The sequence below is a fragment of the Engystomops pustulosus genome, chromosome 2 (genome assembly GCF_040894005.1).
Source record: "Engystomops pustulosus chromosome 2, aEngPut4.maternal, whole genome shotgun sequence".
In the NCBI taxonomy this organism is placed as follows: Eukaryota; Metazoa; Chordata; class Amphibia; order Anura; family Leptodactylidae; genus Engystomops; species Engystomops pustulosus.
The window spans coordinates 3,199,221-3,222,597 of record NC_092412.1 but is presented as its reverse complement, the minus strand read 5'-3'; the positions used below and the strand labels follow the sequence as shown (position 1 = coordinate 3,222,597).

At 50.6% G+C, this 23,377-nt stretch overlaps 2 protein-coding genes across 2 annotated transcripts in view; one reads left to right on the top strand and one right to left on the bottom strand.

Annotated features, from left to right (window-relative positions):
* Positions 1 to 6,304, top strand: part of LOC140117139 (hydroperoxide isomerase ALOXE3-like) — a 51,748-nt gene extending 45,444 nt beyond the window's left edge. Inside the window, exons 7-14 of the mRNA XM_072133596.1 lie at positions 191 to 337; positions 2,606 to 2,809; positions 3,005 to 3,091; positions 4,616 to 4,773; positions 5,041 to 5,162; positions 5,356 to 5,456; positions 5,773 to 5,943; positions 6,022 to 6,304. Coding sequence (XP_071989697.1) covers positions 191 to 337; positions 2,606 to 2,809; positions 3,005 to 3,091; positions 4,616 to 4,773; positions 5,041 to 5,162; positions 5,356 to 5,456; positions 5,773 to 5,943; positions 6,022 to 6,201 — 1,170 coding nt within the window. The 3' untranslated portion in view covers positions 6,202 to 6,304. The remainder of the gene's footprint in view (positions 1 to 190; positions 338 to 2,605; positions 2,810 to 3,004; positions 3,092 to 4,615; positions 4,774 to 5,040; positions 5,163 to 5,355; positions 5,457 to 5,772; positions 5,944 to 6,021) is intronic.
* Positions 6,305 to 9,235: 2,931 nt separating this feature from the next.
* Positions 9,236 to 18,087, bottom strand: LOC140117138 (hydroperoxide isomerase ALOXE3-like). Its single transcript, XM_072133594.1, has 14 exons — positions 17,895 to 18,087; positions 16,661 to 16,865; positions 16,281 to 16,359; positions 16,062 to 16,184; positions 15,632 to 15,735; positions 15,262 to 15,434; positions 15,047 to 15,193; positions 14,590 to 14,793; positions 14,008 to 14,094; positions 13,768 to 13,937; positions 12,876 to 12,997; positions 11,662 to 11,762; positions 9,760 to 9,930; positions 9,236 to 9,680 (listed from the first exon to the last, which is right to left on the bottom strand). Exons 1-14 carry the CDS (start codon positions 18,030 to 18,032, stop codon positions 9,501 to 9,503), a joined length of 2,004 nt encoding a protein of 667 aa, XP_071989695.1. The 5' UTR covers positions 18,033 to 18,087; the 3' UTR covers positions 9,236 to 9,500.
* Between the last annotated feature and the right edge of the window lie 5,290 nt (positions 18,088 to 23,377).

Sequence of the window (23,377 nt, the reverse complement as noted above, 5' to 3'; positions counted from 1 at the left end):
AAGAATGACCCTCCTGATGACAGGTTCCCTTTAAGGACATAAGCTTTATCTATAACACATCTGTAGGATCTGAGATGAAGGACTTTTGGCCTCGGTCTCACTTCTGGTCAGACTGACTGTAAGCTCTTCATACAAGGACCTGAGATGGGTCAATCCCTGTAAGTAACATGACCCGGCGCTGATCTTACAGAACGGGAACATCTTCCTGGCCGACTACAAGATTCTCCAGGGAATTCCTGCTAACGAGCCCATCAATGGTAAGAAGCAATACATCGCTGCCCCCATGTGTCTGCTGTGGAAGGACCCCCAGGACCGGCTGCTCCCCATCGCTATCCAGGTAACATCCAACAAGTGTCTCATAGGGATCGTCATATGATAGTCCTTATGTTATAAGCTTTGTAGGAGATGTTTGACCTAGAGGAACCTTGAACTTACACGTGGGGCCTCCGACTATCACCAGGAGAACTTTCAGGGTTCAGCCATTGGGTGTAAACATCCTCCAGACTTATGTTCTTATGTTCTTGGGTAGACGCAGTATTTCCTCCATGATGCCTCCTCCACACAACTTCTCCAGATGATTCTGCCGGACCTACTGGGGCCCTTCCCCTGGATGATGTAACACATACTGCCCCAACAAAAACCAGAATCTCACAGAGGGGCAAAAAGTGGAGGACCATCTTTTTGGCTTTGGTGTGACCATGCCACCTGCTGCACTGAATTCTCCCTCTGACAGTAAAATAAAGGGTGTGGGCAAGACAGTAACAACCCCCCGGACAATACACAGGCAGGATGGTTGTTGGGAATAGCGCCCTCTCCAGGTCAGGAGCTGTTAGGGGGAGTTGTGAACCCTCTATGAAAGTTCTAGAACCTGGTCCTTGTGAAATTGCAGCTGTAGATTCTGCCTGGAAAGGTAATAGTTAAATAGGTATAAGATGTTATCCAATTATGTGGCTGTACTGTAAGCTGGAGTGTGATTGGAGAGCTGCTACCTCCTGACAAGGGGGAGTATAAAACCACTGTGCAGGGGAGCACATGGTCCAGTCTGCAGAGTCTTGGTCCAGTCTGCAGAGTCTTGGTCCAGTCTGCAGAGTCTTGATCCAGTCTGTAGAGTCTTGATCCAGTCTGTAGAGTCTTGGTCCAGTCTGTAGAGTCTGGGTCCAGTCTGCAGAGTCTTGGTCCAGTCTGCAGAGTCTTGGTCCAGTCTGCAGAGTCTTGATCCAGTCTGTAGAGTCTTGGTCCAGTCTGTAGAGTCTTGATCCAGTCTGTAGAGTCTTGGTCCAGTCTGTAGAGTCTGGGTCCAGTCTGCAGAGTCTTGATCCAGTCTGTAGAGTCTTGGTCCAGTCTGTAGAGTCTGGGTCCAGTCTGCAGAGTCTTGGTCCAGTCTGCAGAGTCTTGGTCCAGTCTGCAGATTCTTGATCCAGTCTGTAGAGTCTTGGTCCAGTCTGCAGAGTCTTGGTCCAGTCTGCAGAGTCTTGATCCAGTCTGTAGAGTCTTGGTTCAGTCTGTAGAGTCTGGGTCCAGTCTGCAGAGTCTTGGTCCAGTCTGCAGAGTCTTGGTCCAGTCTGCAGAGTCTTGATCCAGTCTGTAGAGTCTTGGTCCAGTCTGTAGAGTCTTGGTCCAGTCTGCAGAGTCTTGGTCCAGTCTGTAGAGTCTTGGTCCAGTCTGCAGAGTCTTGATCCAGTCTGCAGAGTCTTGGTCCAGTCTGTAGAGTCTTGGTCCAGTCTGCAGAGTCTTGGTCCAATCTGCAGATTCTTGATCCAGTCTGTAGAGTCTTGGTCCAGTCTGCAGAGTCTTGGTCCAGTCTGCAGAGTCTTGATCCAGTCTGTAGAGTCTTGGTTCAGTCTGTAGAGTCTGGGTCCAGTCTGCAGAGTCTTGGTCCAGTCTGCAGAGTCTTGGTCCAGTCTGCAGAGTCTTGATCCAGTCTGTAGAGTCTTGGTCCAGTCTGTAGAGTCTTGGTCCAGTCTGCAGAGTCTTGGTCCAGTCTGCAGAGTCTTGGTCCAGTCTGTAGAGTCTTGGTCCAGTCTGCAGAGTCTTGGTCCAGTCTGCAGAGTCTTGGTCCAGTCTGTAGAGTCTTGGTCCAGTCTGCAGAGTCTTGGTCCAGTCTGCAGAGTCTTGGTCCAGTCTGCAGAGTCTTGGTCCAGTCTGCAGAGTCTTGGTCCAGTCTGCAGAGTCTAGGTCCAGTCTGCAGTGGTATGACCACTTAGTGTACATTGAGATAGAGCGTGTAGCACACCTTTAGTGCTTCAATAGAAACCAATCCTAGGAACTAGAGACTCTTATCCAGAGCTGCAGCTTCCACAGTTTGATCACAGCTCCATCTCCACTATCCCAACTGCATATACCATCAGGCTGGTGCTTTATTCCTGAGGACCCCTCTCCATGACCACTCCGGTACCAGAATCTGCCGTTTTGGCTGTTGCCTGTTGTTCAATAAAGAACCGTGAGTTGATTTGCACAACGTTGCCTCCGCCTGATCCCTGGATATGTCTGTTACCACCACGGGCTCCCCATCCATTACATGTGGTCACCACGTTTCTGTTAAAATTGTGAACAACTAATTGCAGAATTTGTATTAAATTGTCCGTCTCATCTTCTTCCCTTACAGTTGGGTCAATCTCCAGGAGAACAGACCCCGATCTTCCTACCCAGTGACTCTAAGTGGGACTGGACCTTGGCCAAGATTTGGGTGCGCAATGCAGATTTTCAGGTGCTGGAGACTGTCTACCACCTGCTCCATACTCATCTCTTTGCTGAAGTCTTTGATATTGCGACTCACCGTCAGCTGCCTCGTAACCATCCGGTGTACAAGGTGAGGAGATGTCCACCACGTGGTTGGGTCTGGGAGATGTAGGTGACACGTGTAACAGAGCTGAATCGGCTTTGATAACAGAGCACCAATGTCCATCAGTGGCCTCTGGTTATTGGTAATTCATTACAATTCTATCATTTTGGCTCAACCACAAACCAAACTCCCTCTTCCTTCTCATTTTTTTCTCTCCTCCAGCTCCTCATCCCTCATCTGCGCTACACCCTGCAACTCAACTCTAGTTCCAGAACTCTCATCCTTGATCCCGAGGGCCCTCACAATACAGTAAGGACATCTGGTGACAGGGGACGGGGCTGTGACCACCTCTCACACAGGATATACAGGCAGGGGGCGGGGCTGTGACCACCTCTCACACAGGATATACAGGCAGGGGGGCGGGGCTGTGACTACCTATCACACAGGATATACAGGCAGGGGACGGGGCTGTGACCACCTCTCACACAGGATATACAGGCAGGGGGCGGGGCTGTGACCACCTCTCACACAGGATATACAGGCAGGGGGGCGGGGCTGTGACTACCTATCACACAGGATATACAGGCAGGGGGCGGGGCTGTGACCACCTCTCACACAGGATATACAGGCAGGGGGCGGGGCTGTGACCACCTCTCACACAGGATATACAGGCAGGGGGGCGGGGCTGTGACTACCTATCACACAGGATATACAGGCAAGGGGCAGGGCTGTGACTACCTCTCACACAGGATATACAGGAAGGGGGCGGGGCTGTGACTACCTATCACACAGGATATACAGGCAGGGGGCGGGGCTGTGACTACCTCTCACACAGGATATACAGGAAGGGGGCGGGGCTGTGACTACCTATCACACAGGATATACAGGCAGGAGGCGGGGCAGTGACTACCTCTCACACAGGATATACAGGAGGGGGAGGGGCTGTGACTACCTCTCACACAGGATATACAGGCAGGGGGCGGGGCTGTGACCACCTCTCACACAGGATATACAGGCAGGGGGGCGGGGCTGTGACTACCTATCACACAGGATATACAGGCAGGGGACGGGGCTGTGACCACCTCTCACACAGGATATACAGGCAGGGGGCGGGGCTGTGACCACCTCTCACACAGGATATACAGGCAGGGGGGCGGGGCTGTGACTACCTATCACACAGGATATACAGGCAGGGGGCGGGGCTGTGACCACCTCTCACACAGGATATACAGGCAGGGGGCGGGGCTGTGACCACCTCTCACACAGGATATACAGGCAGGGGGGCGGGGCTGTGACTACCTATCACACAGGATATACAGGCAAGGGGCAGGGCTGTGACTACCTCTCACACAGGATATACAGGAAGGGGGCGGGGCTGTGACTACCTATCACACAGGATATACAGGCAGGGGGCGGGGCTGTGACTACCTCTCACACAGGATATACAGGAAGGGGGCGGGGCTGTGACTACCTATCACACAGGATATACAGGCAGGAGGCGGGGCAGTGACTACCTCTCACACAGGATATACAGGAGGGGGAGGGGCTGTGACTACCTCTCACACAGGATATACAGGCAGGGGGCGGGGCTGTGACTACCTCTCACACAGGATATACAGGCAGGGGGCGGGGCTGTGACTACCTCTCACACAGGATATACAGGCAGGGGGCGGGGCTGTGACTACCTCTCACACAGGATATACAGGAGGGGGAGGGGCTGTGACTACCTCTCACACAGGATATACAGGCAGGGGGCGTGGCTGTGACTACCTCACACAGGATATAAAGGCGGGGCTGTGACTACCTAGGGTGTGCCTTTTCTCTTTTTTACAGGTTTTCGGAACAGTACAAACTTTGTTGAAGAAAGCCATGGAGGAGGTGACGTACAGGGGTCTGTGTCTGCCGGATGACATTGAAGATCGAGGATTGAAATCTGTTCCCAATTTCTATTACAGAGATGATGGGAGGCTGATCTGGGAGGCGGTGGAGAGGTGCGCTACACACAACAATGTCCTCTCTGGATTTGGTATCCAGATCTTTTGGGACCTTGCAGAGAACCTTATCCTGTATTAAGATTTGCAAGAGGAGATAGACCCCACCCCTGGGATACAAGAAGCCCCGCCCTTGTCCCTCCCATGCTTATGTAGGGATATGACCTATAAATTGTTTTTGTTGATTGAGACCAGAAAGGGCCACACATTTGTAGGTAAACATAGAAAGCAGATCCTAACCCTGCTGTGCCTCGTCTCTGCTTCCAGCTTTGTCTCCAGCATGATGCGCTATTACTACGAGAGCGATGAGTCTGTGCGGACAGATCCCGAGCTGCAGGCCTGGGCGGCCGAGATCTACCACAAGGGATTCCTCAGTAATGAATCCTCAGGTAGGAGCCTCGGGATGTCACCAACATGGAAACGGGTGCACCAGCTCCGCCCCTGCTGCACCAAGGGGTTCATTTACATAAAGATAAAAATGGGCGGGATAACTTGTAAAGAGCTGGACGCAATTGTGTAACTTGTGGGGTGAATGTGAAGCCCTCAGTCCTGAAACTTCTCACACATCTGACCCTCCTCCAGGAATCCCATCCTCCCTGGAGACCGTGTCCTCGCTGGTCAAGTACCTGACCATGGTGATCTTCAGGTGTTCTGCTCAGCACGCAGCGGTCGACTATGGTCAGGTAAGTAGCATCAAAGAGGAGAAAAGTGGCTACACTGGACAGTAACCACCAGGTACCTCCAGCAATGTCTCCGCTCACCCTCCAGGAGATCCTTCTTCAGTGTCTTCTCCCACCGGACTCCACGTTTGGTTCATGTGTGGTCTTCCAACCTTTTGTCAGGTGTGGGGCTCCTGTGATGTCCTTGATGTCCCTGTGTGATCTGACCATTACTTCCTCCATACTGTAGACCCTTCCATATCTACCAGATGATATTGTGGTCATGACTTTCCTTAGGGGCAGTAGATGATGGTAGACTTGTTCTGTGTCTCCTCTGTAGTTTGACTTCTACTCTTGGATGCCCAATGCTCCGTCATCTATGCAGAGGCCCCCTCCCACAGCCAAAGGGGTCACCACTGAACAGAGTATCTTGGAAGCCCTGCCAGATGTTAACACCACAGCCATGGGTTTGGTCTGTATGTGGCGGTCCTGTAACGAGTTCCAGGGCTGGGTGGGTATTGCCTTTGTCTTCTTGATGAGGGGGTCCCATGTGTTCTGCTGTGGACCTCATTTCTTCCTTACATTACAGAGACCTCTGGGGAGTTACCCCGATGTACATTTCACAGAGCAGACTCCACAAGATTACATCCACGAGTTCCAGGAGAAGCTGGAAGAGATATCCAAGACCATCAACAAGCGGAACCAAACCAGAAGCTTCCCTTATCCCTACCTGGACCCCAAGCTGATCGAGAACAGTGTGGCCTCCTAAAGCCTTCCCCCAGACTTCATCCTGCTCTCAGTCTTTGGCCTTCTTGCCCGATGTAGAAACGTAATTTGCGATATGAACCGATGAATAAACCAGCATTGAGTGATTTCTGTGTAAATCTGTGTGTTTATGGGAGTATTGGATCGGTCCCGCTATAAGTCACACCCTATAGATCCAGACTGGTGTCTATGAATCAGATACAGCCAGGGCCAACCAACATCAAGGCAGAACAAGAGGAGCTAAGGAATCTCCCCCAACCTCCGAGCCCTCGCCCACCAGTCACCACATACAATCCGCTGGGTTTCCTGTACTTGCTGTCATTAGGTAGGTTGTACTTTAGGTAGGTTGTACATTAGGCAGGTTGTACATTAGGTAGGTTGTACTTTAGGTAGGTTGTACATTAGGTAGGTTGTAATTTAGGTAGGTTGTACATTAGGTAGGTTCTACTTTCTATCACTGCGCTGATGACATGGACGGATTAGGAATTTGAAGCAGGTCTGGAAAAAAATAGTAAATGTTTTATAAAAATTGATCAGGGTCGGCAAATTATAATCCGATGACATGGACCGGTCCACCAGCATTAGTCCCTCTCGGGTCAAAGGCCACCGGGGCCTTTTCTTGGGGCCTGGAGGCAGCCGGGCCCAGAATACCTGAGTGGCTGGCGGTTGCGGCCTAGGGCACGCTGTGGTTACAGTGCTTGGTATGGGGACCGGAGGGCTGTCCTACAGCCTGGCAGCTCTCCAGCAGGTGGTGTGTGCAAGAAATATGGAGGGAGAGGCTGATGTTCTGGTTCTCCCTGGGGCAACCCCTGAGTGTCTGTAAGATAAGCTCCTGGGTGATGGATGGGGAGCCCGTGGTGGTGACAGCCGTATCCAGGGATCAGACGGAGGCAACGTTGTGCAAATCAACTCACGGTTCTTTATTGAACAACAGGGAGCAGGCAAATGGGCCAGAACGGTCACACAGCAGATGCTGGTGCTGGAGAGGTCATGGAGAGGTGTCCATAGAAATAATGCACCAGCCCGGTAGTAGGTGCTGGGATAATGGAGATGGAGCTGATGTTGGATAACATCTTACACCCATTTAACTATTGCCTTTCCAGGCGGAGGCTACAGCTGCAGATTACCTAAGTTCTCCCTGCATTATCTCTTGGGTGAGTTGCTCTCACTAGATGGATCCTGACAGGTAGAGGGCGCTGTTCACAACTACCCCCTTGTCTGTACGTTGGCAGGGGTGTTGCACATGTCTCGGTGGCAGTGAGATCCATAGCGTCTCTGCTCTTACAGTAAAGAGCAGGGTCACAAGAACAGACACCATTACAGACAAGAGGCCGAGCTAAGGAGAGGTGGCTACCTCATAGGGTCAGTCAGTGAGGCTCCAATTATTAGGGACATGTGAAATAATTGCCCTTATGAGGGCACTGTGAGGATCCTGCATGGATAAGTGACCCAAGCCAAAGATCTTTCACAACCCTAACAACTCCCCTGAGTCTTGTGGCTGGGGTTGCAGTCTCCCAATTGTAATGGTATTCCTCATCCCCCTCCCCCCATGACCCCCAGGTTATTCCTCATCCCCCTCCCCCATGACCCCCAGGTTATTGCTCATCCCCCTCCCCCCATGACCCCCAGGTTATTCCTCATCCCCAGAACCCCCAGGTTATTGCTCATCTCCTCCACCATGATGCCCAGGATATTCCTCATCTCCCTACACCATGACCCCCAGCTTATTCCTCTTCTCCCTCCACCAGGACCCCCAGGTTATTCCTCATCCCCCTCCCCCATGACACCCAGGTTATTCCTCATCTCCCTCCCCCATGACCCCAAGGTTATTCCTCATCTCCCTCCCCCATGACCCCAAGGTTATTCCTCATCTCCCTCCCCCATGACACCCAGGTTATTCCTCATCTCCCTCCACCAGGACCCCCAGGTTATTCCTCATCCCCCTCCCCCATGACCCCCGGGTTATTCCTCATCCCCCTCCCCCATGACGCCCAGGTTATTCCTCATCCCCCTCCCCCATGACGCCCAGGTTATTCCTCATCCCCCTCCCCCATGATGCCCAGGTTATTCCTCATCCCCCTCCCCCCATGACCCCCAGCTTATTCCTCATCCCCCTCCCCCATGACCCCCAGGTTATTCCTCATCCCCCTCCCCCATGACCCCCAGGTTATTCCTCAGAGGGCCCACACTCTCCGATTTTAGTTTCCTATTTATATACTTAAAAAATAATTTAGTATTATTTTTTCTTCCCTTGGAATGTTCCTTTCCGTCTCCGTATGTTCATGTCCTATGGATGAGGTCAGGGTTGGCTTTGAAGTTTAGTTTTGATCCTAAGCAGCCATGTAACGGGACCTGACGCACACGTGGGAAGGCGCTGAAAGTCTTATCAAGAAACATTTGCTATTCATAGGCAGTGGAAACATAGGGGTTAGAGGGACATTTGTCGAGGTGTGAGGGTGCGATCACATGTTCCGCTAGTGGTGCTTTGGGGGTGGGACTTGGCCCGATTGTATCTGCATTTCCAGGTAAACGCCTGTGATTGGTAACCATGACGCAGTGTATGTTATTGTTTAAATCCCAGTCTCCGATCGCATGTGTTTCACTGGAAATGCATATGGGATCGGGCCGAGTCCCGCCCCCTGTGCACTAGTGCAGCATTACAAAACGCAACACTAGCAAAACATGTGACCGTGCTCAGATTATCTTGGAATACAAATGAGGCTTTAAACAAATATTTGTGGCTATATTTCATACTTTTACCACATCAAAATGTGTGACACATCCCCGATGCAGCCTCTGGATGACGACACATGCATGGAGGGAAAGTCTTAAAGGGGTTCAACTACATTTTAGGTTTAACCAGAAAACAGGGGCAGAAGATGGTGGAGATTTCGTTATTTGCCTTTTGTTGGTCTGTGGAACCACAATAGCCTTGTGTCTATGGATTTTGGGTTATATGGATTTTGATGTCTCTGGATTATGTGTTATGTGGATTATAATTAACAAGCTGAGGGTCCCAGGACACAAATAAGAAAACATTGTATAAATCTAATAACAATCGTTTATTTTGCTGGTCATTTCCACCCAGAATCATTCTTATTTATAGACCAGCAGTAATCCCCTGGTGCTGTACAATCAGTAAGGGGGTCACAGACATTACACAGGTGCAATCAGAAGACAAGTAGGAGGAGGACCCCAAGGGCTCACAATCTATATGGGGGGGGGGGGTGAGGGGTGACGGACATTTAGGCCACAGCGTGAGACCAGGACACGTTATCTGACGGAGCCGGTGGAGAATCAGTCCTAGATGGAGACGCTGTTCTCGATCAGCTTGGGGTCCAGGTAGAGATAGGACAATCTCCTGCTTTGGTTCCGCCCATTTATCGTCTTGGATATCTCGGCAAGTTTCTCCTGGAATTCCTGGATGAATTGTTGTGGATTCTCTTCAACGAAATGAACATCGGGATAAGTTCCCAGAGGTCTCTGTAAGATAAGACATAAATAAACCCAAGAAAGCATTGGACCTCCCGGAGATGTGCGGACTGAGTGTGCGGATCCCCACCCGGTCCTGGGGCTCCGAGCTGAGCTGCCACGCGGTGACCATTCCGATGGTGGTGCTGGAGACATCAGGCAGGGCATCCAGGACACTCTGTAATGTGCTGACCCCCTTGGCTCCGGGAGGGGGGCTCTTCATAGAAGAAGGACCATTGGGCACCCAGGCAAAGAAGTCAAACTGCACAGGAGACAAAGTGCAAATCCACAAGGTCAAACATTGTCTGCAGGAACGTTTCAAGGACAAGTCACAATCCATCGGCTGCCAAAGGCTACAGCAACTACGGTGATGATAAAGGGGCAGCACACGGTACATCCCGTATCCACACATCGCCGCACCGTGGGTCACAAGCTGTGGTGTACAGAAGATACTTGTCCGTGGTCACGGTGCTGGGTACTCGCGAGGCCTCGTCCACAGCCGGGCAGGAGAGATGTCTATGACTTATGCTAATAAAGTGATTGCATAGAAAATCTTCCGTGAGTGCTGGGATACCTTTTTCTACGTTGTCTGGCGGATCCCTCGCCTGTCCTCGTGCACCACAACTAACGCGGAGTGCCGTCCTACCTGTGTGTTGGGCAGGAGAGATGCACAGGAAATAGAGGGAGGGTAGAGTAGGGTAGGGCAGGGCAGACTCCTAAGGCCGGCGGTATAAGCCGAGTTTATCAGCACAAGAAAATGTACTTAGAAACCCGAACTGGGCTTATACTCGAGTGTATAAAGAATAAGCTTCTATACTCACCTTGTGGCGCTCCCGATGCTCTCCACAGCTCCTCTTCCTTCCACTTTTCATCTGTAACTAAACGGACGAGAGGTGTCCACGCACTCTGCCCGGCGGGCACACTATGATGCGGGGGTGTCGCCGCTGCTGACATCATAGTGTGCCCGCCGGGCAGAGTGCGTGGACACCTCTCGTCTGTTTAGTTACAGATGAAAAGTAGAAGGAAGAGAAGCTGCGGGGAGCATCGGGAGCGCCTCAAGGTGAGTATAGAAGCTTATTCTGTATACAACCAGGGGCTGCAGGACATTTCATGTGTGTTTGGGGGGGGGGGGTGGACTGCAGGACTTTTCATCATCAAGGGGGCTAAAAGGAACTTCATTTTCTGGGGGGCTGCATGGGGCATTGCATTACTAGGGGCTCTGCTACACCAACGCATTTCCCACCCTAGGCTTATGCTTGAGTCAATAAGTTTTCCCAGTTATTTGTGTTTCCCTGGAGTATAGATATATATACGGTATAAAAATTTTATTGTGTTTTAACATATTTAAAATATTAATATTAAAACCTTCACAATAAATCCCATTTCTCAGTTTCTCCATCTTCTGGCGCTGATGACTTTTCATACTTGGCCGCTGTGTGTTTGTATCATAAGCCGATATATTTTCTTTGCTCACATTTTGGGGACTATCTAGAGGCTTTTGATCCTTCTTTAGTAAATGTTTCACATGTTGCTAAATTATGAAAAATTGGCGCTTTGGATATGTTTGCGCTATTTTCCGTTATTCTGATAGATCGGGATCAGGGATTATTGTTTATACGTTTGTCCTAGGAAAAGGGGGTGGGAGAATGTCCCGAATCTTCCCTCATTGTCCTGCTGGGGTTGTCCCGGCTTTTCTACACAACCTTTTGAGTGTTTTTATTAAATTTTTTATGCTGCAAAATGGCCTAAAAGGGGTTTTATAAACTCCCCTTGTGAGGTGGCAGCTCGTTATCCAATCAGCTTCCTCCTGGCATTACAAATGTTACAACTCATCTCATTGGTCAACATTACTCCCATTATCCGCTGCATTACCATCACCCAGCACCGGGGAGCCCTAGTGAGTGGGTCCGGCTCCTTGGAGAGGGATGGTATCTTGTGTACTTACCTGACCTCTGCTGAGGGATGGCAGAGGGATGGTATCTAGTGTACTTACCTGACCTCTGCTGACCGCTGCGTGCTGAGCAGAACATCTGAAGATCACCATGGTCAGGTACTTCACCAGCGAGGACACCGTCTCCAGGGAGGATGGGATTCCTGGTGGGTCAGATGTGGGACAACCATTAGAGGCACCGGACATTTCCTAGAGGGTTTAACATTGTCCTTCTATGTTTCTCCATTCATGGTGCTTCACCCAGAGGTGGGAGTGAGACATCCACAGATTCAGGGGTGGAGGGTCTCTCGCACCCTAGTGGTGGGGGCAGATGGTCTTCCTGATTTTATAACCATCATGGTTTATGTTCCTGGGTAAAAGGCCTAGTTAATGGAGGTTCCCCCTGAGGCCCTAATGGGTGGAGGAGTCCCCTAAGGCCTGGTGGGCAGAGGTTCCCCCTGAGGCCGGGTGGGCTGAGGTTCCCCCTGAGGCCTGGACAGCGGAGGTTTCCCCAGAGTCCTGGTGGAAGTAGGAGCCTAGTGAGGCCTGGTGGGTGGAGGAGCCCCCTGAGGCCTGGTGGGTGGAGGTTTCCCCTGAGGCCTGGTGGGTGGAGGTTTCCCCTGAGGCCTGGTGGGTGGAGGAGCCCCCTGAGGCCTGGTGGGTGGAGGAGCCCCCTGAGGCCTGATGGAAGTTGGAGCCCCGTGAGGCCTGGTGGAAGGAGGAGCCCCCTGAGGCCTGGTGGGCGGAGGTTCCCCCTAAGGTCTGGTGGAAGAAGGAGCCCCCTGAGGCCTGGTGGAAGTTGGAGCCCTGTGAGGCCTGGTGGGTTGAGGAGCTCCCTAAGGCTTGGTGGAAGGAGGAGCCTCCTGAGGCCTGGTGGGTGGAGGTTTCCCCTGAGGCCTGGTGGAAGTTGGAGCCCCGTGAGGCCTGGTGGGTTGAGGAGCCCCGTGAGGCCTGGTGGGTTGAGGAGCTCCCTGAGGCCTTGTGGGTGGAGGAGCCCCCTGAGGCCTGGTGGGTGGAGGAGCCCCTGAGGCCTGGTGGGTGGAGGAGCTCCCTGAGGCCTGGTGGGTGGAGGAGCCCCCTGAGGCCTGGTGGGTGGAGGAGCCCCCTGAGGCCTGGTGGGTTGGCCAATCCTATCCAGGGCTAGTTACTGGGCTGTTTGGACACCAATCTGGCTATATGTCCGGGTCAAGTAGCTGAACCCAAACCCAACTATAGGATCCTCTCATCTCTAGAAAGTAAGAATTCCCACTCCCCGGAGTCTGTCCCGAGGCTCCTACCTGAGGATTCATTACTGAGGAATCCCTTGTGGTAGATCTCGGCCGCCCAGGCCTGCAGCTCGGGGTCTGTCCGCACAGACTCATCGCTCTCGTAGTAATAGCGCATCATGCTGGAGACAAAGCTGGAAGCAGAGAGGAGGCACAGCAGGGTTAGGGTATGTGAGCAGTATTATCCTGGCACAGTATGGCGGTATATAGATATGGATACTATGTAGGCACTGTTCTGTAGTTGGGTACCCCTGAGCATTTAGGGAATGTGTCCCGGGACTGGAGGCTGGGGTTTGTTAGGGAATCACACTTAGGGGATTGTTGGGGCTACTGGCACTTTAATAAAAGTTGTGGGGGTTGTGCAGGGTCACTTACCCCTCCTCCTTGTCTAACTCTTCATGTCTCCCCTCCTACTTAGGAGTAGGTCTTTATAAGACTGTTTCCTTCTATGCTCGGCCTCTTGTTGTTAGCGGCACCAGAGCGGCCCACCCTCCTTCCCTCCCTCCCTATTTTGAGATGTTTTTGTTCATTTGTTAATTTATGTTTGTTTTTGCTACTTACATGCACTAAGTCTCAGCTGGTGGAAAGGTGAGGTGTAGAGGAGAACGCTCGGCTGGCCGACTTGCCAGCAGCAGCCGAGCAGGATGATCCTGAAGCAATCAAGTGCCTTAAGCGTCATGAATTGTTAAAATGAGAAATAAAGCTGTGACCATTTTTCACCCAGCAGAGGATGTGGTGATTTGTGGTTACGTTATATAAGAGGGATCTGTTACCATTAAAGGGCCCATGGATGTTTCTAGATGGTTTACGGCAATATCATCCCATCCAGTCACAACATTTCACATGAAACTACCAAAATCCTGAATACATAATAATTTGTGGTAACAAGCCACATGTAGCGCACCTCTCCACCGCCTCCCAGATCAGCCTCCCATCATCTCTGTAGTAGAAATTGGGAACAGATTCCAATCCTCGATCTTCAATGTCATCCGGCAGACACAGACCCCTGTACGTCACCTCCTCCATGGCTTTCCGGAGGAGATGATCACATCCCCCCTTACCGAGAGCAATAATCTGCAAAAAAGAGAAATTGGTAGTCACTGCCCCGCCTCCTGGCTCATTATGTACAATATGAGAACCTTACTTCATCGTAAATGCCCCCAGGACCAAACAGTTCCTTCCTGGCTCGGGTATTGATGTCCAGAATGAAGCGCAGATGAGGGATGAGGAGCTGGAGGAGAGAAGAACATGATGATGAAAAAGAATATTCATAGAAGGTCCTACAGGAGGTCCAAGCTGTGGCACATCATCATGGATCCTTGAGGTCCAGCAGAAGAAATGTCTGAATGTGATGCTGCAGATCTCTTCCTACATGGAGATGTACCGGCCTATTATGGATGGGGGATGGGTCATCATCTCATGGACATGGAGGAACCTAAACTCTCTGTTGCAATGTCCTCTCTACCCCGTCCATGAGATCTTCATCAGACCATTCTGTGGGTTCTCCATTAATCGGCTGTGAAGAAACACTGTTTTTAGATGTCTGTCCTGCTGATGCTTCTCTCATCTTTCTATAGGTGGTGCTGCCTGAGGCAAGAGGCTCAACTCGCCTCATAGCTGGTGGACATAATGTGAATTGGATCCACATTATTCCTCTCTGCTACATGTCCCTTGCATTGGTATTGTCCACGCCATGAATCCCACCACGTGGTGGACATCTCCTCACCTTGTACACCGGATGGTTACGAGGCAGCTGACGGTGAGTCGCAATATTAAAGACTTCAGCAAAGAGATGAGTATGGAGCAGGTGGTAGACAGTCTCCAGCACCTGATAATCGGCATTGCGCACCCAAATCTTGGCCAAGGTCCAGTCCCACTTAGAGTCACTGGGTAGGAAGATCGGGGTCTGTTCTCCTGGAGATTGACCCAACTGGAAGTAGAAGATGAGGTGGATCACATGAATGAATTAATTTGTGCATCTGCTCAAATGTAGCAACGATCCATCACATAGAACACCACGACATGGACATCGTGTGCACCAAGACCTCCCTACGTGGTAGAACTTATTACATAGGAGCTGAGACCCACCTCGTTCTGAGGGCCTTAAAAATCATCTTTAAGACAAGTTGTCCAAGAAATGTGGTTTACTAGGAGGGTAAAACACCTCTAAGATGAGGCCATACCTGGATAGCGATGGGGAGCAGCCGGTCCTGGGGGTCCTTCCACAGCAGACACATGGGGGCAGCGATGTATTGCTTCTTACCATTGATGGAGTCATTAGCAGGAATTCCCTGGAGAATCTTGTAGTCGGCCAGGAAGATGTTCCCATTCTGTAAGATCATCACCGGGTCATTACACGGATCATTACAAGTGATCAGTGTCCTGAGGACACATTTACCTTCAGCTCCTCATGAAGGTTCCTGGAGGTCCCCAGAGAGGAGGCCACCATGCCGCTCGTGACTGTGAAGCTCTCTGGAAGCTTCTGACATTTTCTGATGACCATCGGGTTAACACCATTCAGAAACTGGTAGCCAAAGAAGTTGTCCTCATCCCAGATTCGGGAGACCTCCTCTGAAAAAAGATGGAGACAAGAATCCAAGATTGCTCCAAGAATCAAGGAATATGTGAAGGTAAACCAAAACCAGAGCAGAGCAGAGCAGATGTCCAGTCTGGCCTCAACAAGACCAATCACAAACATCAACCAAAGCTCATGACATCATCTAGTCTGATGATGATGACCCAAGAATGGCCAACTAGAGGAGACCCACCAGCAATGTCACTTCTGTGAAAGCAAAACCCTGCCCTCATGTCTTCTAGACTTCTCCAGGAATGGGTGCATTTCATGAGACCTTTCAATCCTCCTTTTATCCTCCTGTAGGAAAGCAAAAACAGATGAGTTCCTGGGGAACAGTGTATGGACAGAAATGAGAATATGAAGGTCCAGTGTCCCCCCCCCAGGATCAGCTACGTGTTATTCTGTGGGACCACCTACACCGTAAGCAAGCCACCACTACAAAGGTTAGATGGAGACCTTCAGCAGTTCTTGAGGAGTTCCCCTGGTGTCCCCGAGCCGTGATGTATAACACTTGGGCTCCTCAGTCATGTTCTGGACCAGTGATGGAAGCTCCATCTCACATACATCACACCAGGTGAGACAGGATCAGGTTTCTGATATGAATGGGGATTTGTGGAACCTACACCAGACTCCTGTTGAGCTGGAAACTGATGTCCTTAACACTGGAGTATTGTTCATTGAGAGGAAGATCCTGGACCCCATCGGCATGGATGCAGTAGGGGACCCCCAGAGCATACATCTTCCACCTGTAGCACAATCACAAGAAGGAGACATGAATGGGGAGCATCTTCCTGGGGAACCTCATAATCCACATTGCTCCACGGGGGAATGGGGTCACTTACTTGTAAATATCTCTGTTCTCCTCCAACTCTCTGCTCTTTTGCTCCTCCTCCTTGCCAGAGGTCCTGGATAATATTCTTCCTAAAAGAACACTGGATGTAAGCAGCGCCCCCTGAAGGAACTGTGTCTACAGAAATGTATGAGGAGTCTACCACCTCTCCAAGTGTTACAATCTGCTGACATGTTGTGGAGCAATGCACTATGATGACCATCTGTGTAATCCATATGCAAATGAGGCAGTAGGTGCACATCTTGTCAGACACAAAGCAGCCACAACATTAAACTGGCGCAGGCACCTTTATAAATGAGGCCCAATATGTTTCTTCAATGTGCAGGAACATCCTGCTTGATGAGGGTTACCCACCTGCTGAGGATCACCTACCTTTCCCGTGAGGGATCAGGACACTGGTCTGGCCGGAGATCCACTGGTACACAGGGAACTGGTGGAGCTTCCCATCGGGGGAGAGGACATGGACATAGCGGCAGTACCACGAGTCCTGCACCGGGATCAGGTAAGTCTCTTTGTAGAGTCGCACAGCCTGCAGCTCCCCAAGGTCCAGCTCCGTGTCCACCTTGTAGTGCGACACCTGAAGAGAAAACATGGACCACAAGGTTAGGGCTCCCCAAAATCTAAGGCTTGACACACGTATCCACGGGGACAGGACTGTGAGGTCCACCGGGAAGCTACTCCTAGACTGATGTTATTAGATGTTAGACATGAAAGAGGTAAAAAATGTGGGTACTATTGCACTATAGCAGGGTTGGTGATCTGTGCCTTTAAATATCTTCTCCTCATTGAGGCGACACTCAAGATGTTATCGTTTTTGTAATGTTTTTTCCTTTGTATTTTATAGTTCATTTCAAGTTGAAGTGGTTGAAGATGTGAGATGGTGGTTGCTCCGCTGGCCGACTTGCCCGCTGGGAGTCCAGATATAAGCAAACAGCTTCCAGAGCTCAAAAACGTGTGATTCTATAGCGAGTGCCTTTTATATTACAGGTTTATATAGAAAAAATACAGCTGCGACCTAATTTTCCACCCAGCAATAAGTGTCTGGAATATTTCGGAAGTTACTTATACGGTTAAAGTTTACTGATATCTGTGTTGGAGGTAATTGATTAAAGTGCCCTTACAGGTTACATAGGGTGTTCTGCTGCCCAATAACTGGACAATAACTGGAACCTCACCTGTGAACCTCCACTAACTACAAGGTCCTAGGGGGCCCCAAAAGTTTCTGTACCACGTTAGACGACACCAGCCTCATAAATTGATTACTGATTACTGATATTAGCAGCAGTATGGTCCTTGTAGGGTCAGCTACCTACAGATAGGCATGAGATCCATAGAACATTCTGGTCAGAGCCGCAGCAGGTTCCTCAGCTGTCAGGGTTACAGATCCTTGATGGTCAACTTTAAAAGCACATGACAAATCTTATGGAAACCCACACCAGCCCAAAGCAGCTGCAGGACACACTAGTAACCAAAGACCAGAGTCAATTCTGGGACAAGCTGATACAGGGTCTACAGGGCTTGATTGATCTGCAGTAACATCTGTCATTTTGTAAGGAAGTCCACTATGACACCCACCAATTGCAAAGCCAAAGAAAAGCTCACTCACTGATCCAGGTATCCACAGATGGGACAGCTTCTTCTTAGCACTCTCTCCATTCACCCCTACAAGACTGATAGAGATGGTATCGATGGCTCCAGAACGGATGTCTTCTCCTGTGACCACTGTCACCTCGTAGACCCCCATGTCTTCAGAGGATGCACTGATCAGCTCTGCTCTGCCTGGTACATATATAAGACTGGATGTTACTAGATGCGAAGAGGTGGAGGAGCCCAATATTCATCTACATAGTCAATGTCCTCCAGGATGAGAGATCATAAGAAACTGCTAATGAAACAAAGATAAAGATAACAAAGCAGCAGAGTAATGTGACCACAATTTCAACAGGTGATCCAAACCTTCATCCTGAGACACTGAGAAACATGATCCTAGCCTTTATCCCAAGACACTGAGCCACATGACCCAAATCTTCACCCCAAGACACTGAGCCACATGACCCCAACCTTCACTCCAAGACACTGAGCCACATGACCCCAACCTTCACTCCAAGACACTGAGCCACAGGAACCCAACCTTCACCCCAAGACAATAAGCAACATGATCCTAACCTGCACCCTGAGACACTGAGCCACATGATCCTTACCTGCACCCTGAGACACTGAGAAACATGTTCCTAGCCATTATCCCAAGACACTGAGCCACATGATCCCAACCTTCACCCCAAGACACTGAGAAACATGTTCCTAGCCATTATCCCAAGACACTGAGCCACATGATCCAAACCTTCACCCCGAGACACTGAGCAACATGATCCCAACCTTCACCCCAAGACACTGAGCAACATGATCCCAACCTTCACCCCAAGACACTGAGCCACATGATCCTAACCTTCACCCCAAGACACTGAGCAACATGATCCCAACCTTCACCCTGAGACACTGAGCCACATGATCCCAACCTTCCCCCTAAGACACTGAGCACCATGATCCCAACCTTCACCCGGAGACACTGAGCCACATGATCCCAACCTTCACCCGGAGACACTGAGCCACATGATCCCAACCTTCACCCCAAGACACTGAGCCACATGATCCCAACTTTCACCCCCAGACACTGAGCCACATGACCCCAACCTTCCCCACAAGACACTGAGCTACATGATCCCAACCTTCACCCTAAGACACTGAGGCACATGATCCCAACCTTCACCCTAAGAAAATGAGCAACATGACACCAACCTTCACCCTAAGAAAATGAGCAACATGACACCAACCTTCACCCGGAGAAGTTACCTATTACCTCCATCTCCTGCCCAATGTCTCTGACTATCGCATCCATCTACCCGCACAATGGGGGTCATTTACTAAGGGCCCGATTCGCGTTTTCCCGACGTGTTACCCGAATATTTCCGATTTGCGCCGCTTGTACATGAATTGCCCCGGGTTTTTGGCGCACGCGATCGGATTGTGGCGCATCGGGGCCAGCATGCGCGCGACAGAAATCGGGGGGGCGTGGCCGAACGAAAACCCGACGTATTCGGAAAAACCGCCGCATTTAAAAACCGAAAATGTGTCACTTGGGGAGCGCTCACCTTCACCTTCTATGGGATGGTGCATTCCGGGGCGTTAAGATTATTTTCGGCGCTGCAGCGCCACCTGGTGGACGGCGGAGGAACTACCATCTTAAATCCCAGCCGGACCCGAATCCTGTGCAGAGAACGCGCCGCTGGATCGCAAATGGGCCGGGTAAGTAAATGTGCCCCAATGTCTCTGACTATCACCTGCATTTCCTGCCTAATGTCTCTGACTATCACATCCATCTCCTGCCCAATGTCTCTGACTATCACCTGCATTTCCTGCCCAATGTCTCTGACTATCACATCCATCTCCTGCCCAAACTCTCTGACTATCACCTCCATCTCCTGCCTAATCTCTCTATCACATCCATCTCCTGCCCAAACTCTCTGACTATCACATCCATCTCCCGCCCAATGTCTCTGACTATCACCTCCATCTCCTGCCTAATCTCTCTATCACATCCATCTCCTGCCCAAACTCTCTGACTATCACATCCATCTCCCGCCCAATGTCTCTGACTATCACCTCCATCTCCTGCCTGATCTCTCTGACTATCACATCCATCTCCCGCCCAATGTCTCTGACTATCACCTCCATCTCCTGCCCAATCTCTCTGACTACCACCTGCATTTCCTGCCCAATCTCTCTGACTATCACATCCATCTCCCGCCCAATGTCTCTGACTATCACCTCCATCTCCTGCCCAATCTCTCTGACTACCACCTGCATTTCCTGCCCAATCTCTCTGACTATCACATCCATCTCCCGCCCAATGTCTCTGACTATCACTTCCATCTCCTGCCCAATGTCTCTGACTATCACCTGCATTTCCTGCCCAATCTCTCTGACTATCACCCCCATCTCCTGCCCAAACTCTCTGACTATCACTTCCATCTCCTGCCCAATGTCTCTGACTATCACCTGCATTTCCTGCCCAATCTCTCTGACTATCACGCCCATCTCCTGCCCAAACTCTCTGACTATCACTTCCATCTCCTGCCCAATGTCTCTGACTATCACCTGCATTTCCTGCCCAATCTCTCTGACTATCACATTCATCTCCTGCCCAAACTCTCTGACTATCACCTCCCTCTCCTGCCCAAACTCTCTGACTATCACCTCCCTCTCCTGCCCAATATCTCTGACTATGACCTCCATCTCCTTTCTGATCGCTCTATCACCTCCATATCCTGCCCAATGTATCTGACTATTACCTCCATCTCCTGCCCAAACTCTCTGACTATCAAATGCATCTCCTGCCCAAACTCTCTGACTATCACTTCCATCTCCTGCCCAATGTCTCTGACTATCACCTGCATTTCCTGCCCAATCTCTCTGACTATCACATCCATCTCCTGCCCAAACTCTCTGACTATCACCTCCCTCTCCTGCCCAAACTCTCTGACTATCACCTCCCTCTCCTGCCCAATATCTCTGACTATGACCTCCATCTCCTTTCTGATCGCTCTATCACCTCCATATCCTGCCCAATGTATCTGACTATCACCTCCATCTCCTGCCCAAACTCTCTGACTATCACTTCCATCTCCTGCCCAATGTCTCTGACTATCACCTGCATTTCCTGCCCAATCTCTCTGACTATCACATCCATCTCCTGCCCAAACTCTCTGACTATCACCTCCCTCTCCTGCCCAAACTCTCTGACTATCACCTCCCTCTCCTGCCCAATATCTCTGACTATGACCTCCATCTCCTTTCTGATCTCTCTATCACCTCCATATCCTGCCCAATGTATCTGACTATTACCTCCATCTCCTGCCCAAACTCTCTGACTATCAAATGCATCTCCTGCCCAATCTCTCTGACTATCACCTCCATCTCCTGCCAAAACTCTTTGACTATCACATGCTTCTCCTGCCCAATGTCTCTGACTATCACCTCCATCTCCTTTCCGATCTCTCTGACTATCACCTCCATCTACTGCCCAATGTCTCTGACTATCATCTCCATCTCCTGCCCAATGTGTCTGACTATCACCTCTATCTCCTGCCGAATCTCTCTGACTCTCTGACTATCACCTCCTTCTCCTGCTCAATCTCTCTGACAATAACCTCCATCTCCTGCCTGAACTCTCTGACTATCACCTCCATCTCCTGCAAGATCTCTCTGACTATCACCTCCATCTCCTGCCCGATCTCTCTATCACCTCCATCTCCTGCCCAATCTCTCTATGACCTCCATCTCCTGCCCAATCTCTCTATCACCTCCATCTCCTGCCTGAACTCTCTGACTATCACCTCCATCTTCTGCCCAATCTCTCTGACTATCACCTCCATCTCCTGCCCAATGTCTCTGACTATCACCTCCATCTCCTGCCTGAACTCTCTGACTATCACCCCCATCTCCTGCCAAATGTCTCTGACTATCACCTCCATCTCCTGCTTGATCTCTCTGACTATCACTTCCATCTCCTGCCCAATCTCTCTGACTATCCCCTCCATCTCCTGCCCAATGTCTCTGACTATCACCTCCATCTCCTGCCTGATCTCTCTGACTATCCCCTCCATCTCCTGCCTGATCTCTCTGACTATCACCTCCATCTCCTGCCCAATCTCTCTGCCTATCACCTCCATCTCCTGCCCAATGTCTCTGACTATCACCTCCATCTCTTGCCTGATCTCTCTGACTCTCACCTCCATCTCCTGCCTGATCTCTCTGACTACCACCTCCATCTCCTGCCTGATCTCTCTGACTATCACCTCCATCTCCTGCCCAATGTCTCTGACTATCACCTCCATCTCCTGCCCAATGTCTCTGACTATCACCTGCATCTCTTGCCTGATCTCTCTGACTATCACCTCCATCTCCTGCCCAATGTCTCTGACTATCACCTCCATCTCCAGCCCAATCTCTCTGACTATCACCTCCATCTCCTGCCTGAACTCTCTGACTATCAACCCCCATCTCCTGCCCAATGTCTCTGACTATCACTTCCATCTCCTGCCCGATCTCTCTGACTATCACTTCCATCTCCTGCCCGATCTCTCTGACTATCACCTCCATCTCCTGCCTGATCTCTCTGACTATCACCTCCATCTCCTGCCTGATCTCTCTGACTATCACCTCCATCTCCTGCCTGATCTCTCTGACTATCACCTCCATCTCCTGCCCAATGTCTCTGACTATCACCTCCATCTCCTGCCCAATGTCTCTGACTATCACCTGCATCTCTTGCCTGATCTCTCTGACTATCACCTCCATCTCCTGCCCAATGTCTCTGACTATTACCTCCATCTCCTGCCCAATCTCTCTGACTATCACCTCCATCTCCTGCCTGAACTCTCTGACTATCACCCCCATCTCCTGCCCAATGTCTCTGACTATCACTTCCATCTCCTGCCCAATCTCTCTGACTATCACCTCCATCTCCTGCCTGAACTCTCTGACTATCACCCCCATCTCCTGCCCAATGTCTCTGACTATCATCTCCATCTCCTGCCCAATGTCTCTGACTATCACCTCCATCTCCTGCCTGATTTCTCTGACGATCACCTCCATCTCCTGCCTGATCTCTCTGACTATCACCTCCATCTCCTGCCTGATCTCTCTGACTATCACCTCCATCTCCTGCCTGATCTCTCTGACTATCACCTCCATCTCCTGCCTGATCTCTCTGAATATCACCTCCATCTCCTGCCTGATCTCTCTGACTATCACCTCCATCTCCTGCCTGATCTCTCTGAATATCACCTCCATCTCCTGCCTGATCTCTCTGACTATCACCTCCATCTCCTGCCTGATCTCTCTGAATATCACCTCCATCTCCTGCCCAATGTCTCTGACTATCACCTCCATCTCCTGCCCGATCTCTCAGACTATCACCTCCATCTCCTGCCCGATCTCTATGACTATCACTTCCATATTCTGCTCGATCTCTCTGACAATCACTTCCATCTCCTGCCTGATCTCTATGACTATCACCTTCTTCTCCTG